At 36.4% G+C, this 12,377-nt stretch overlaps 1 protein-coding gene across 1 annotated transcript; it reads left to right on the forward strand.

Annotated features, from left to right (window-relative positions):
- LOC100344041 (olfactory receptor 5M3-like) lies at positions 1-945 on the forward strand. The gene has a single exon (XM_002709139.3). It carries the CDS (start codon positions 13-15, stop codon positions 943-945), a length of 933 nt encoding a protein of 310 aa, XP_002709185.2. The 5' UTR covers positions 1-12.
- Positions 946-12,377: the final 11,432 nt, after the last annotated feature.

Raw genomic sequence — 12,377 nt, forward strand, 5'->3', positions numbered from 1 at the left:
AGATTTAAGAAAATGCTCAATTTTACTGATGTGACAGAATTTATCCTTTTGGGATTAACTAGTCGTCCTGAATTACAACTCCTTTTCTTCGTGGTTTTCTTACTGGTCTACATCATCACCTTGCTTGGGAACATTGGCATCATCATATTAATCAGGATCAGTCCCCAGCTCAGCAGTCCCATGTACTTTTTTCTCAGTCACTTGTCTTTTGCAGATGTGTGGTTCTCCTCTAATGTCACCCCTAAAATGTTGGAGAATTTAGTATCTGAAGACAAAACCATTACCTATTCTGGATGCATTGTTCAGTGCTTTTTCTTCATTGCCTTTGTCCATGTGGAAGTCTTCATTCTTGCTGTGATGGCCTTTGATAGATACATGGCAATTGGCAATCCATTACTTTATGGCAGCAGAATGTCAAGGACTGTCTGTATTCGACTGATCTCCTTTCCATACATATACGGCTTCTTCATTAGTTTGATCTCAACGCTGTGGACCCATGGTTTATATTTCTGTGGGAACATTGAAATCAACCACTTCTACTGTGCAGATCCAGCGCTCATCAAAATGGCCTGTGCTGGGACATTCATTAAAGAATACACCATGCGCACTTTGGCAGGTCTCAATTTCTCTTATTCCTTACTGGTCATTATCGTCTCCTACATATTTATCCTTATTGCCATTCTAAAAATGCGTTCGGCAGAAGGAAGAAAGAAAGCCTTCTCCACATGTGGATCCCACTTGACAGCCGTGACTATATTTTATGGAACACTCTTCTTCATGTATCTTCGAAGCCCAACTGAGGAGGCTGTGGAGCAAGGGAAAATGGTGGCTGTGTTTTACACCACAGTGATTCCTATGTTGAATCCTATTATCTACAGTCTAAGAAACAAGGATGTTAAAGAGGCCATGAACAAAGTGATAAACAGAGCATTTTTAACTAAATAAACATTTACTCTGGGCTAAGAGAGCCACAAAGTGCATTAGAAGGGGAGGGAATTATTTCTTTCGTATAATTTTGAGAAAATTTGCTATTTATATTTATAGTGAATGGGCAAAAGTGGTATATTATTGAAAAGGAAACAATGGGGTAGAAGAGAGGAATTTTTCAGTCAGGAAGTCTGTAATGATGGAAAGTGGTTGAATATCAATTCTAAGATGTTCCCTTCAACCCAGTATCAAATTCAGTAGATTAATCTATAATTTGGCATGATTTTTCATGACTTTGGTATTTCACAAATCCATCCTCTCAATTTTGTCTGTCAAAGGACTATAGTGTTACTTAGGGTCTCATTTTGCACCTAGAGTCATTTTCAGATTAAATGTTGTTTCAAAATGCTGAAATTGATCATGAATTTACCATTAACTATTACTATATGTGTATACAATACTCATGACAAGAGAATATTTTATTTAGAATGTATTATGTACTCTACTTAAGTGACATTACCTGTTTATTTGCTTTTTATTTGCAAACATATATGACTTTATAAAATAAATTTATTTTTAAAAGATTTACTTCATGGCTGGCGCCTTGGCTCAATAGGCTAATCCTCCGCCTTGTGGCGCTGGCACACTGGGTTCTAGTCCCGGTCGGGGCACAGGATTCTGTCCCGGTTGCCCCTCTTCCAAGCCAGCTCTCTGCTATGGCCAGGGAGTGCAGTGGAGGATGGCCCAAGTGCTTGGGCCCTGTAACCCATGGGAGACCAGGAGAAGTACCTGGCTCCTGCCATCAGATCAGCGCGGTGCGCAGGCCACAGCGTGCCGGCCGTGGCGGCCATTGGAGGGTGAACCAACGGCAAAGGAAGACCTTTCTCTCTGTCTCTCTCTCACTGTCCACTCTGCCTGACCAAAAAAAAAAAAAAAAAAAGATTTACTTCATATGCCACAGTATCCATTTAAGACTTGTATGTGTGTGTGTACAGTATCCATTTAAGACTTGTATGTGTGTGTGTGTGTGTGTGTAATACATTTGTATCGACTAACAGGAGGTTATGACCTAATTGGTATTTGGGAATTCTGAATGCACTTCTCCAAAGATATTTTGGCAAATTACAATGGTTCCTTCTTTTATGAAGGGGATACAGTGGGAGACATTGTGCAGATGCCTGAAACAGTGGGTATCACCAAATCCTATAGGCATTTGGAATTATAAACTTAAATGTTGTAGAAGGGAGAATAAAGCAGTACTCCAGGATATCATATACTCATTTATACCTCTGGTTACACCTCTCTCTCTCTCTTTCTGTCATTTTCTCTCTACCTGACCCTTCTTTTCTAACTCAGATGACCAGGGACAGAGGACTGCCTTACTGACTCATCAAACATTTTTTTGTCCAGGATCTGTGAGTAACAAATATTTGAATTTCTATTGTATTTTAATGCTGTATTAAATTTGCAGCATCCATTTGAACAACCAGGGACTATGCCCCAGGTTTTCCTTCCCTGATGCTGGGACAAACACAAGATCATGTACCCAAGGTCAAAGCAATGCTCAAATTGGCAAAACCTAGACATTGATCAGACAAAAGCATTCAGGATGTCTGCCAGTACAAATGAGTGTAATGGGCCCCTGGTTAAGAATTGAGCCATTTGCCAACTAAAAGAAGTGTATCATGAGAAGTGCAGTGTAAATACTCACATTCAGCTGTCCTTCATTTCCCTTTAGGGCAGGGTTGTTAGCTACTCTGGTACTAGATTCCAGTTTGGCTGGGGAGGGGAGTCTCAAAGCAAGTTACGTAATCAGGACAAGAGATATAGCTACTCAGAGCAAAGTAGTGGCATTAAAGATGGCAAGAGAACCTCAGATTCTGACTGTGTTTCAATGTAGATCTTTTGAATGTAGAATTTTGGCTTGGAATTCATTTTCTACCATCAAAAATATTTTTAACCACTCCAGTATCTAAGCACTACAGAGTGATTAATTTGTAGCGATGGAACTAATATTTACAGGTAAAATTTCTAAACTGGGTTGTTTAGAAAATATGCATGCACCTGTCACCTTCTCCAACATCTGGATATTAGTGCTCAAGACGGCACCATAAGGTATATGTTATAGAAAGCAAAGGAATTGACAGCTTGAGGCTTTGAATGATAGTGAGTAACCATGATCTTCAACATCAGTTTATAAATTTGTTGAGAAAGTATAAAACCTCATAAAATTTTATGTCTTCATCCCCTCAATGTCAATGTTACTAACTGATAATCTGTCCATACACTTAAATGCTACAGCCCTAATCTGTAAGAACTACATCTTAAATCATGTTTTAATCAACCCTATTATTTCTGTTATTCCTGCATTTGTGTTTATGAATTCCATTTTTCTATCGTCTTCAAGATTTTTCAAAAATTTTATATCATTTGGAGTTAATTGCTAAACCAATTACATTTTTTCTTATTTCACGATAATAACTGCTTGTGTTTTCTTCCAGATTTGCATCATATCATGCATTGCAAAATGTATAATTTCAGCATGTTGTACTTTAAATATAGTTTTAGTGTTTATTCCTCCTTAGTAACAAGATATATAGATAAATATTATTATTCAATAATAAATATTAATCATTGTGATTATATAATATATAGCAATAGTGTATTATTATTTAATAATTCAATGTTAATTGAAAGATGAATTGTATACTAATCTTTTTGTCTTTTAGATTTTATATGTTTAAAACAATAAGGATTTTAGTATATATCTTCTAGTTGTTTTAACATATGATTTATTAAAATATATATGGCTGTTATTCATAGCTTTTGTTTACTTATTTCCATTATCTTTATGTGTTCTTGGAAAATATTTAAAAATTAAATATTTAAAGTATTTTTATTTCAAATATTTACTTTACTTCAAGTATTTTTCTATATTATTTTCTATATAATTTCTATATAATTTATTATGTGCAATTCCACATGCAAAATCCCTCCACTGAGACATTCCCAGAGGAAGGAGAGGGGAGAAGAAGTGGGGGGCCCGTACTCATGTCCATAAAAACCCCAGTCCAAATGCAGATTGGGCTGTTAGCCCTTTACTGAGATGCCTACCTGCTCTGTCAGGTGTAGGAGTTTCTGTCTCTTCCCAAAACTATGCTCAAATGTCCTTCTTGCCTGCTCATTCATCAGCCACATCCTTTGCTGTCAATACATCAAGTTCCCAGGCTTCCATTCAGCCATAACAGTATTTTAAACTAGATTCTCCTGGAGCACATAGGGGCTTCCTGTCAAACATTTCTGATGTCTGTGGTACAGTAGTCAGTTTGGGTAGGGTTCACAATGGAAGAACAGAACACTGGATTTCTTCAACAAGGTTAGGATGGTGTATGTGACTTCAAAAGAAAACACCACTCAAAATTAAAAAAAAAAATGAAGACATTCTTTGGTTTCCTGTTTCTATTTTAGATCAACAAATTTATATAAATCTAATGAGGACAATTCGCTCTGATGACATTGAACACTAAATACCATTTAAATGGTTAAAAGCAGCTTGCTGGGCCGGCGCCGTGGCTCAATAGGCTAATCCTCCACCTTGCGGCGCCGGCACACCGGGTTCTAGTCCCTGTTGGGGCGCCTGATTCTGTCCCGGTTGCCCCTCTTCCAGGCCAGCTCTCTGCTATGGCCAGGGAGTGCAGTGGAGGATGGCCCAGGTGCTTGGGCCCTGCACCCCATGGGAGACCAGGAAAAGCACCTGGATCCTGGCTCCTGCCATCGGATCAGCGCGGTGCGCCGGCTGCAGCGGCGGCCATTGGAGGGTGAACCAACGGCAAAGGAAGACCTTTCTCTCTCTGTCTCTCTCTCTCACTGTCCACTCTGCCTGTCAAAAATTAAAAAAAAAAGAAAAAAAAAAGCAGCTTGCTTAGTAGGGAATCATGGAAATTCTCTTTTATTGCTAGAATTAAAATTTTAAGCCTCAACACTGCTAAAGCAGACATCTGTATATCCTTAGAATCTTCACTGAGTGGGTGTTTTGTTTTCACTGGCCCTGTGGGTTGCAAAGGGAAGATACAGTTCCCTTTTATGAGGCTGGCATGCTGCCTGCTGTCTCAAGAATTCATGAATAAAGGAAATTTTTAAATAGTCACTTACATGAGAAGAGCTTGTGCCAGTCTGTAACTATAAGTGTTCTAACTTTGCTAAAGTTTCAAGCAAAAACATCTTTTTCTAAATGGAGAAAGCAAGAAACTTGGGATTATTCAAGCTGATTCTCAGTGAAGGGAGAAGATATCAATTGGGAGGGCAGAGGAAAGAGAGAGAGAAAGATAATAGAGATAGATAGAAATGATAGAGATAGAGATAGATGGAACTAGAGATACAGATCAGTCATTTTATATTAAAACTCTAAGCCAAAATTTTATTTATAGTATTCTTGGGTTCCTGGTGGAAGATAAAAACTTACTGGATACCCAGGGCTTAATCCCATTTTTTTTTAAAGAGTTATTTATTTATTTGAAAGGCAGAGTTACAGAGAGAGAGAGAGAGAGAGAGAGAGGTCTTCCATCCACTGATTCAGACCCCAAATGGCAGCAATGGCCAGAGCCAGGCCAATCTGAAGCCAGGATCCGGAAGCTTTTTCTGTCTCCCACATGGGAGCAGGGTCTCAAGTCCTTGGGCCATCTTCCGCTGCTTTCCCAGAGACATGAGCAGGAAGCTAGAGGGGAAGTGGAGCACCAGCACTGCAACCAGTGCCCACATGGGATGCCGGGTGCCACAGGTATTGGCTTTACCAATAAGCCATCTTAAATTTCTAAGAGTTCTCACAGGTAAAGTTCCAACAAACACTAAATCTCAAAAGAACCTGGGTTATCTAGTGTATGTAATATTTGTGTGTGTGTGTGTGTGTGTGTGTGTGTCTGTGAGTCAGGTGGGAAGGAAACTTTATACACCTTACTGGATCCTCCAGAATATTGTGTGATCATCGGGGAAGGAAAGATGAATAAGACAACATGTATGCATTCCAGCACCATGAAACATACACTGAAAACTATCTGCAATGTGAACTAATTCATATGGAAATTCTGGGCAGGAGATTATCAGTCTTAAATAGGGAGACTTTAGGAAATGATTTGAAGGTAATTTTTTGCGTGACTGACATATGTAACTCTTGTAGACGTTGTTGATACCAAGGTAAAATCGTTCCTGATCAACCTAGAGAAAATTACAGCTGAGAGGCAATGAAAGGGGAGGGTTCATGCCTGCCTAAGATAGATACTGTGTCAAGAAGTTTCTAAATTCCCATAAGAGAATCTTCTTTCCTTTCATATTCTATGCTTTGAACACCTGTCACATATGCACTAAGGTCATTTTTAAGTTATTTTTAGACCATAACAATGTAGGCAAATTCTCTGTACAGAACAAATGTTGAGCAATAGCACTTTCACCAGTGAGCTGATGCCAATGCCTGCCTTTTGTCTCCAAGAACTCTGTGTCCACACAGCTTATGGGCATTTCTCCCTTTCTGTCTTTAAGACCTTCCCCTTCCATCAATCTCTTTGAAAACACCCACAGTATATGAAGGATTGCATTTTCCCATGGCAGTGTTCTCAATACCCGAATAAATATCATTATTCTATGGAAAATCCCACAGATTGTTTCTGAGGTTGACTTTAATTATGTTCCCTTTTTCCAGGCCTGGAGAAAATCTCATTAGGCCTAAAAGAATGAAAACTCATTTTCTTGCTTTATGGAAGTCATCCTATCTGAATTTCTCTGTGGTAAAGAATGGTCCTCACAATTTGTTACACTGAGATGAACATTTGTAATATCAAAGCCAGAAGAATCCCATAAGGCTATTTACTGTCTAAGAAAAATTTGATTTTTTGTTCCCTTTTTAAATATTTTTAAGATATATAAATTTCATATATTTCATATATACAGATTCAGAAACAAAGTGATACTTTCCACTGTACCTCCCACTCTTCTTTCTCCTTTCTCTCCTATTCCCATTCTTATTTTCACAAAGATTTATTTTTAATTAACTTTGTACTCATAAGATTAACCCTCCACTAAATAAAGAGTTCAACAAATAGTATGAAGAAAAAAAAAAACAACACTTGTTTCCAACAGTGGAGACATGGGCTGTTAAAAATCATTACATCTCAAAATGTTAATTTCACTCCTACAGATTACTTTTTAGGTATGCTATTAGTTACAACAGAACAAGGAAAAATGATATTTGTCTTTTTTGATACTGGCTTATTTCATTAAGTAAAATGGTTTCCAGTTGCATCCATTTTTTTGCAAACAACAGGATTTTATTTTTAACTGCTGTGCAGAATTCCATAGTGTATATATACCATAATTTATTTATCCAGTCTTCAGCTGATGAACATCTGTGCTGATTCAGTATCTTAGCTATTGTGAATTGAGCTGCAACAAACATGGGATAGCAGATCACTTTTTCATATGCTGATTTATTTTCACTTGAATAAATTCCCAGGAGTGGGATCGCTGGGTCATATGGTAGGTCTGTATTCAGATTTCTGAGATATCTCCGCACTCTCTTCCACAGTTGCTGTACTGGTTTACATTCCCACCAGCAGTGGATTAGGGTAACTTTGTCCCCCACATCCTCACCAGCATTTGTTGTTGGTTTCTGTTTGAGAGCCATTTTAACTGGGGTGAGGTGAAACCTCATTGTGTTTTTGATATGCATTTCCCTGGTGGCTAGTGATCCTGAGCAATTTTCATGTGTCTGTTGGCCATTTAAATTTCTTCTGTTGAAAAATGCCTGTTCAAGTCCTTTGCCCATTTCCTAACTGAATTGTTGTTGGATTAGATTTAAAAATGAAAGTTAGCATGACAGTCTAAAGTAAGTCTGGCTTTAGAGAACCAAAGACTACCTTTTATAATGAAGTAATGAGATCTTCTGTTCATAGATAGAACAATTGTCTCCCAATTCTCTCATGTGCTGCTTAGGATTCTAAATTGCATAGTGTTAAAAAGGTAGTTTTATTCCAAAATATGTTATTATTTTAGGTATGAGACCTCTAATCATGAGAGAATAAGTTATATCCATATTTAGATATGTATCTGTCTTATTTATACAGTTCACCCATTAAAAGCATGATCAACTGAACCACTACCTTCAGCAAGTATTTTATAAACTTCTGCCATATGCCAAATATGGTAATAGATTCTGGAGTAGGAAGTTTGTTAATGGCCCTGTATTCAAAATTATAATATAATTTAGAAGGGATTGGGTGGGGGTAGAACTAGCAATTTCCTCCAGAACTGGGAATCAGAAGTGAAATTCTGTTTTTTGTTATAGGAGCCAATGGATGCCTAGTATGAGCATGGTGCCATAGATGGGGCAAGAAAGCATATAAGTTTGCGTAATGGTATAAATTGACAGAAAACTGAATGTTTGTGATCAACTGAATGCAACATTGTCATCATCCACAATCTTTTCACTACAAAAATACTATAGTTTTGTTCCTTCAGGTTAATATGAATTGTGATACAAAATACCAGATGCATAGTCATTTAGCAAAAAATAGATTCCTCAGGTTTGGGATTTATTTTTGATTACTTCCCTGTTAATAGTTACTGTTTTAGCAATATGATGAAAGGGGTGATAGTACATATTCTGACCTCAGGAATCTATGCCATGATTCATTGGAAATGTAACATTGAGCAAATTACTGAACCTCTAAAATACTTTCCTGTTTATTAAATGAGAGGAACAATAATTGCTTTAGAGGTACTTATGAGAATTACGTGTAATTATCATACTATCTACCATATGTTTACTTCAAAAATTCATTATGTTGTCCTTACTACTTTTTAAAAGGATGATAGAGCTGACGTAAATACATTTTTTCTACTGTGATTTGCATAATTTTAGCTACAGGGAAAAACACTTGACACTTCTGTCACTTGACAAGCTAAATGGCATAAACTGCAGTAAAGAGTGTGGAGTTAATATATGCTGGCTGAGTAGAACCATCAACAGTTTTAGTATGGCACAAACCCAAGGAAAATGTTATCTTATTCTAGAATCTAATAAAAACAAATGTAGTGGATGGAACTAGAGGACACTATATTAAATGAAATAAGTGAAATAAGTGAGATACAAAAGAAAAATGTTCATACGAGGAAGCTATAAATGTTAATATCACAGATGTAGATAGTAGAAGAGTAGTAATGTGTTCCTGGAAACGGTAAAAAGGAGGAGGCTCAAAAAGAGGTTGGGGGGCCAGTGCCTTAGCTCATCTGGTTAATCCTCCACCTGTAGTGCCGGCATTCCATATGAGCGCCGGGTTCTAGTCCCGGATGCTCCTCTTCCAGTCCAGCTCTCTGCTGTGGCCCGGTAGGGCAATGGAGGATGGCCCAAATGCTTGAGCCCCTCGCCCGCATGGGAGACCAGGAGGAAGCTCCTGGCTCCTGGCTTCGGATCTGCACAGCGCTTGCTGTTGCGGTCATTTGGGGACTGAACCAAACGAGGGAAGACCTTTCTCTCTGTCTCTCTCTCTCTCACGGTCTATAACTCTACCTGTCAAATAAATTAAAAAAAAAAAAAAGAGGTTGGGAAATATGTGTCAAAATACAGTATATAGCAGGAATTAGTTCTAGTGTTTGATAGCTTAATAGCATATATTATAGTCCCTAATATTTTATAGGCATTTCAAAATTTATTTTTTAAATTTTATTTATGTTTTACAAGTTTCATGTGTTTCAATATATACAGATTTAGTAACATAGTTATATTTTCCAACCTATCCTCTCTCCTACCCTCACTTGAACCCTTCATCCTCCTCCAGGCTCACAGCACATAGAAATCATAAATGATTGAGGACGTGGAAATGCCACTTATCCTAATTTGATTATTGCACACTGTATGTATGCAATATCATATAATATCCTACAAATTAATGTGCCAATTAAAAAAAACAGAAAAATCCTAGCAGCTGATGCTTCCTCTAGAGATGTCTTTCCCCAGGGTTATTTCTAGGGGAAAACTATTTGCTACTTGTTTTTTAAGGAGAACATTTAAGAGAGAGGCTTCTCCTGTGGACTTTTCTTCTTCTCTTTTGCCAGATGTGTTGTTTACTTTTCTCATATACAGTATTCACTTTCACCTCTGCCTTCTTCTTAGGAACATTTATCTTAATTTTCAGGTTGGTGAAAAACACATCTGCTGGAATTATCACATGAAACTTTCATCTTAGATTTTATTTTCTTTAATTCTTTCTGAAGTATGTGATTAATTTCAATGATTCCACATGCAGTACATGTGTGTGTTTGTGTGAGTGTGTGTTTGTAAAAGAGACAAAATGATTTATTTTTCAACAGAGATTAGATTATTTGTTACAAATGATCAGTGAAGGTCATTTAATAATTTTTCTTTGTGTATTTAGTATGTACTAATATTAATGTATTTTCATATTTATTTAAGAACATAATAAAATTTGTACTATTACTATTAATAAAGCATATTGAGACCCAGATAAATCTAAAATAAAGTAAAATATGTTCTACCTCATAAAATAATTCGTGTAGCCAGGATTCAACTTAAGCCTGATGATAGAAGTATAACTGTTTAAATGAGATACTTAATTTTCATTCATACCTGGTCTGGGAAAAATACACTTTACTGGTAATTCAACTTTACATAGAGTTACAAAATAGGAAAGGCTATGTTTGTGTGTGTGTGTGTATCAGTTCATATATTGATATGAAGATGATTGATATGAAAACCCTCTTAATTTCCTCAGGTTCCAAAGCCTCTACTTCTTAGCAGATCTCCCACCCTCTAAGATCCAGGCCTGATCTCATCAGGGGCCCTGTGATTGGGCTATTGCTATCTATCACCTGGCAAACCCACCACTCTGGTGTCATTGCATTTAGGTTTGGGGAAGTACTAATGATTCTGTATCCTCTTTGTGTTGAATCATCCTTGGCATTACGCAATCAGATGTGGGTGCAAACTGTTGAAATCTTTACTTAATATATGCTAAACTGATCTTCTGTATATAAAGAGAATTGAAAATGAATCTCGATGTGAATGGAAGGGGAGAGGGAGCGGGAAAGGGGAGGGTTGTGGATGGGAGGGAAGTTATGGGGGGGAAGCCATTGTAATCCATAAGCTGTACTTTGGAAATTTATACTCATTAAATAAAAGTTAAAAAAATTACAAATAAGATTTTTTCTATTGTTAATCTCTGAATGTTACATAAGGGTGAAAGCACCTCAGGCAACCACAGGCATATACTGTTGAGTCAAATATGGTGTCACCTGTTGACATGTTTGTAATCTGTAATCACAATCAGCTTACAGGTGATTTTTGTAACCATGTAATTAATGGTGAATCCTATCTGTAAACATATTTTATTTAAATTTTATAGTTTACACTTTTTCTGGTCTTTTAAAAATATTTACCGATTTGGTAAAGGCTTAAATTTTTATTAATTTGCTCAAGTCTTTGGAGTCATACAGAGGCAGTGTAATAAATTTCAAGAGAAATCTACTACAAAATTTTCTGTAGTCTCAAGAAAATTTTATTTTCAAGTTGGGTAGGTGGAAAGTTCTGGAATATTATTATGGGTAAGAATCCATTTGATTTCATAATAGCAATGCAGTTTACCTTCTTGCTTACTGACATTCCTTGTGATGAGCCAATGATAATAATGGATAGGCTGTACCAAATTGTAGTAAGACAAAATGTAATCCTGAAGATTCAAAGGTTTGTGAATATTCAGTTGTTCTAGAGAGCATAGTCAGCCATCTGAAAGTACAAAAATAATTCTATGCATAACAAATTCATGTCCTGTTGAAAGTTGAAATTCTACTTCCAGATTTCAATTTGATTATTATATGCATTTATCTTTGCAGAGTGTGAATGTTCAGTGATAGTAATGGAATCTCTCATATTTACATATATGTGCATTTATATATGTTGTATATAATATGTATTTACATATATATGCATTTTAGTTAAGTAAATGCTGGGTAAAGGTAACAAAGTGTTTGCCACAGTACTCCTCAAAATTTAGCTTTTTTCCCATATATGTGTGTCTCTAAGAAATTGGACAGAATATGAAGGTATCCCATTATTAAAATTAGATGGAAGTAAACTTGTTTTTCACCATAATATCTATTAATATTATATAATGAACTAGTATTTTATTAAAATGTAACTTTCAAACATTGTCTAGGAAAAAATCTGCATTTAATAATGCATGTGAAAAATATAAAATAAGTCTGCCTAGGATTGCACTGATTCTCCAAAGTAATTATAATTTAACCAATTTGTAACTGTGCTTGTTATAAGTCTGTAAGAATATTCCTGATTTTAGAAGTAGTACTATGCATAACTACCCCTAATTCAATTATTTCTTTTTATTTACAACAGAGATTTCTAACTACATTGATTTAGAATCAAGAAC

The sequence above is a fragment of the Oryctolagus cuniculus genome, chromosome 1 (assembly GCF_964237555.1).
Source record: "Oryctolagus cuniculus chromosome 1, mOryCun1.1, whole genome shotgun sequence".
Taxonomy (NCBI): Eukaryota; Metazoa; Chordata; class Mammalia; order Lagomorpha; family Leporidae; genus Oryctolagus; species Oryctolagus cuniculus.

Excerpts from the sequence above, each read along its gene's own strand:
- LOC100344041 (XM_002709139.3), top strand. The coding sequence starts at position 13 with ATGCTCAATTTTACTGATGTGACAGAATTTATCCTTTTGGGATTAACT.